The following is a 5317-nucleotide window of genomic DNA, read 5'->3' on the forward strand; positions in this document are numbered from 1 at the left end:
ATTTGCTTGACATATTTATAATTCATATTTATATGTCATATAATGATAAAATATGACCAAGGTTTAAACGGAGTTTCTGGCATTAAGTGCCATTTTGTTAAGTAAATTCTACAGGGTGACACGGAGAGAGATCAGTTGACTTATCCAATAACGCCCCTAGTTTTTCACTGGTCCTCTTTCCTATGGCATTCATTTATAAAAGCCTATGTAGCTATTTCCAGACAGCTTGTCTCACCTTATTTTCTTCTCAAAATGGAATTTCAGAATAATTTCTCATGCCAAAATTGTGTATCAGGCAAACTAAAATGGAAAGATATTTTTGCTTATAATACAGTAAATGTTAATACCTTTAATTCTATTCTCATAATGATAAGTATTCTCATAAACAGCATGGCACAAAAATTAATTTAAGGGGCTGGAGAGATGGCTCAGCGGTTAAGAGCACTGCCTGCTCTTCCAGAGGTCCTGAGTTCAATTCCCAGCAACCACATGGTGGCTCACAACTATCTGGAATGGGATCTGATGCCCTCTTCTGGTGTGTCTGAAGTCAGTGACTGTGTGTACTCCCATACATGGAATAAATAAATTAAAAAAAAATAATTTAAAAGCTATTCAGAAGGTCAGTGGGTAAGATCACTTGCTGTGGAAGCATGAAGACCTGAGTTCAAGTCTGGGCACACTGTGAGATATGCAGACAGACAGACAGACAGACACACACACACACACACACACACACACACACACACACACACACACATGAGAGAGAAAGAAAGTTTTAATTGAATCTATAATATAAAATATGTGAAGAAAGAAAAAAGAAATTAATTAATTTGTCACATTTCCCAAATGTGCCACTGGCTTTGAAGTAAGCTTTTCATAAAAGATCACTGACCTTTCTAAAACTCTTTGCAGGGAAAATACATAAGAACTGACAGGGAGGGCCAGCAAGTAAAGGCTCTTGCCAATATTCCTGTCACCAGAGTTTAATCTCTGAAACTCTTGTAGTGGAAGGAGAGAGAACTGACCCCTCAAAGTTGACCACCATATGTGTGCCATGATATGCATGATCACTCACAAACAGAAACACGCACCTATGTACACACACACACGCACATACACACACACACACACACACACACACACACACACACACCAAACAAATGTGAAAAATAAAATTTTTAAACAGTTTAAAAATGGCATTTGCCCAGAGAGAGGGGGAGGGTGGGAGGGAAGGAGGGAGGAAAGGAAGGGGCTGCAGAGAGAAAAGGTGGGTAGGAGTAGAAGGTCCTGTGTTATTAAAAACCACATACGAGGTCTTTGTGACTATTCTGGTATCTGTGAATTCTCTACATCTCAGACAATCTGACCCAACATTCTCTCAGAAGAGAATGGAAAACATGGAAAATATGTGAGGGGAGAAGACTTATATCCCTAAACAGGAAGAAATGCACCTAGCCGGCAATGGAAGTAGAAACAGCCATTGAAAAATTAGTGAGAGGTCATTTATTTGAGCGTCCCCAGTAAATAAGAATGTATGTCAGAAAGAACCATGTTGAAGAAATGTTGAAATACTGTGGACACTATCATTTGAGAGAACGTTATAGATGCCATATCTCAGTGGGGGTGGGGTGGCGGCGAGGTAGAGAATGGCCAGAAGCAGCCAGGATAATTAAACCAAGAGAGCAGACTCTGATGCGCTAGTGTCAGTATCACCTGGAAGTGTGTCAGCAATGTATATTTTAGAGCCTCACACCAGACTTACTGAATCACAAACTCCAAAGTTCGGACCCTGGAATATGGCTTAACAAGCCTTCACTGTGATTCTGAGAGCCACTGAGTTTAAGAAATTATAGTTTAGAATCTCTAGAGACAGGAAGGTTTATAATCCACTGTTTCCCTTAATGTGTCTTAGTTGCCCTGTACACGTAAGTACTATGTAGATACAGGGCATCTTAGTTGTTCTTTATGGATGGACATTATGTAGATATGAGACAATTCTCAACTATACAATGGACAATCACTTATGTAGATGGTGGCTATTCATGTATTTTCTGGCATTCAATTTGCTTAGCAGCAGTTGGCTCAGTGAACACCTGAAAAGCAAAATTAAATTTTGTGCTGGCATCCAAACACAGGTAGATAGAAAACTGCATGACAAATGTATACTTATTTGCATCCTCATGAAATACTGAACATATAAATATTAAGGTTTTAAATAGTATGTTTTAAATAATAGAAGTATCACCACCTGGAAGTAAATATAATGCCAAAATATGCTTGTGAGGTAGCAATTATAACTAAGAATAGAAATACCAGGGTTCTAATTCCTGTCCATCCATCACTGAGATCCAAGCAGTCACTAAAGGTTATGAAAGCAAAAGGAGAGTAATGAAGAAACAGTTTGTAAAACAATATTACTCGTACTTGAGTTGAGTACACTCCAATTACTGTTCTTTGACTCTTTCTGTACTGATATTCAAACCCAGGGCCTTACACTCTAGGAAAGTGTTCTACCCCTGAGCTACGTCTATTCCCAGCTCTTATTTGACTTCCAATTAAATAACAAACTAAAGTAACAATGATAAACCATGGATATAGGGTCCTCCTTGAGCAGCAATGCAATGTCATCAATGCAACAGTGACTTACAAAGAAAACATAACTGTCATGGTAACTGCTTTTGTGAGCTCTCCTAACTGGCAGTTCACTTGGTAAGAGGGCTATTTGGTCATGTATGCTATTATTATAATGGATAATGTAGGGTTATATGACTCCAACTAATCTTTTTTTTGTCGTTTCAAATCAAATTAACTGCTACATTCCCAAAGACTACAAACATTTTTCTAATTTTATAAAATGCCACATATAGTATTTTTTCTTCTTTCTCTCTATGCAGTCTCTACATTATGGTGTCAAATACATTATAAGTATCCATTATAATGTTATCATGTAACTGAATTAAATATAAATATATTTACCATTTTTAAATGCTGTCTTTAATGTTCTCATGCTATATTACAAAATATTAACATGTACTTTTCAACATAGCTTCTGCTATAGAAAAAGGAAAAACAGCCAGAGCTAATATACTATTTAAAACAATTTCATAGCCATGGGGAATTTATTGAATAAATGGTTAGTTTACTCATAGAAATTGCTTTTTGTGAGAAAAGTTTAATAAATGTTTTTAAAAAAATACTATTTGTTACTTTTCTCATTGGCTTTCTTAGAAAAATATGAACTCCAATTTTTAGTCCATAGAATGCTCTAGAAAAACATGCACATATTTTTTTAAACTGTTATAAAAATAGAAGAGAACAATACTTGAAACCTTCTCTGAACTATGTTTCCCCCTCCTTTGTTTACAGGTATTCATTTCTTCAACAATGTTAACCTTTTAAACAAAAAAAATGGATTTTCTAAACTCATCAGACCAAAATTTAACCTCCGAGGAACTGTTAAACCGAATGCCATCCAAAATTCTGGTATCCCTCACTCTGTCTGGCCTGGCCTTGATGACAACCACCATCAACTCCCTCGTGATCACTGCAATCATTGTGACTCGGAAGCTGCACCACCCAGCCAACTATTTAATCTGTTCATTGGCAGTTACAGATTTTCTTGTTGCTGTCCTGGTGATGCCCTTTAGCATTGTGTACATTGTGAGAGAGAGTTGGATTATGGGACAAGTACTCTGTGACATTTGGCTGAGTGTTGACATCATCTGTTGTACCTGCTCCATCTTGCATCTGTCGGCTATAGCGTTGGATAGGTACCGAGCAATCACAGATGCAGTCGAGTATGCCAGGAAGAGGACTCCCAGGCATGCTGGCATCATGATTACAATAGTGTGGGTTATATCTGTGTTCATCTCTATGCCTCCTCTCTTCTGGAGGCACCAAGGAAATAGCCGTGATGATCAGTGTATCATCAAACACGACCACATTGTTTCCACAATTTACTCCACGTTTGGAGCCTTCTACATCCCACTTGTGTTGATATTGATCCTCTACTACAAAATATACAGAGCAGCAAGGACACTATACCACAAGAGACAAGCAAGTCGGATGATAAAGGAGGAACTGAATGGCCAAGTCCTTTTGGAGAGTGGTGAGAAGAGCATTAAACTGGTCTCCACATCCTACATGTTAGAAAAATCCTTATCTGATCCATCAACAGACTTTGATAGAATTCACAGCACAGTGAAAAGTCCCAGATCTGAGCTGAAGCACGAGAAATCTTGGAGAAGACAGAAAATCTCAGGCACTCGAGAGCGCAAAGCAGCCACCACCCTGGGACTGATCTTGGGCGCGTTTGTAATATGTTGGCTGCCCTTTTTTGTAAAGGAATTGGTTGTTAATATCTGTGAAAAATGTAAAATTTCTGAAGAAATGTCAAATTTTTTGGCATGGCTTGGTTACCTGAATTCTCTTATAAACCCACTGATTTATACCATCTTTAATGAAGACTTTAAGAAAGCCTTCCAAAAACTTGTACGATGTCGAAATTAGGATTAAAAAAAAAGCCTATTTTTAAAGGGTAGAGGCTGTATTTCTTGGGGGGGAGGGATAACTAAATGAATGTAAAGTAATAAAAGATTGAAATTTTTAGAGAAAATATATAAAGACTGCTAAAATTATAAGAGGATAAATTTATTTTTAATAGTACCAAGAAAATAAGATATACTAATTTGGCCATCATTTTAATGTTCTCAAAATTAGGAAATAATTTAGGCAGCTCAGCTCATAATATTTTGTCTATGCAATATACCTAAGAAACTAACTAGAAATACACACACACACATATATATACATGCTATCAATTACAATGTTTTCCAGGTCTCTATGTTACATCGACTAGAGGAATTTTAACTGGCATCTTTCCATTGGTAATTTCTATATCACCTCATTGCTTAACCACTAATTTATAGAAAAGCTATTCAATGCAGTACCACTGTGCCCCGTCTCCATCTTATCCTCTACAAAGGCACGTATACAGCAACAGCAGCTCTTACTTAGTTGAGAAAATATGAATCTCAGTGGCTTTGATACTGCCCTCATATTTGGACAGCAAAAAAAAAAAAATCATCCAGTAAGCTAAATGTGGAAAAATACTGCAATATCCTGAACTTTCTGCCCATTTGCAATCTTTATTTAATATCAAGTTCTAGAATAATATTTTCTTAATCATATGTCATTATTTGAAATCAAAGCCCCAAGGTTAGAGGGAAGGTTTATTTCACAATTATTATATAATTGTTATATACATTGCCCTCTGTTTAGGAATCAAACTTTAAACACTAGGTACCTTAACTAACAC

The 5317-nt window shown here is 36.8% G+C and overlaps 1 protein-coding gene across 1 annotated transcript; it reads left to right on the forward strand.

Annotated features, from left to right (window-relative positions):
* Window positions 1-3215: 3215 nt before the first annotated feature.
* Htr1f (5-hydroxytryptamine receptor 1F) lies at window positions 3216-4615 on the forward strand. The gene has a single exon (XM_032908814.1). The coding sequence runs from the start codon at window positions 3409-3411 to the stop codon at window positions 4507-4509; it is 1101 nt and encodes a 366-aa protein (XP_032764705.1). The 5' UTR covers window positions 3216-3408; the 3' UTR covers window positions 4510-4615.
* Window positions 4616-5317: the final 702 nt, after the last annotated feature.

Source organism: Rattus rattus, chromosome 7, assembly GCF_011064425.1.
Source record: "Rattus rattus isolate New Zealand chromosome 7, Rrattus_CSIRO_v1, whole genome shotgun sequence".
Lineage (NCBI taxonomy): Eukaryota > Metazoa > Chordata > Mammalia > Rodentia > Muridae > Rattus > Rattus rattus.

What these genes read in the sequence shown, in the direction of transcription:
- Htr1f (XM_032908814.1), top strand. Translation starts at nt 3,409, where the DNA reads ATGGATTTTCTAAACTCATCAGACCAAAATTTAACCTCCGAGGAACTG.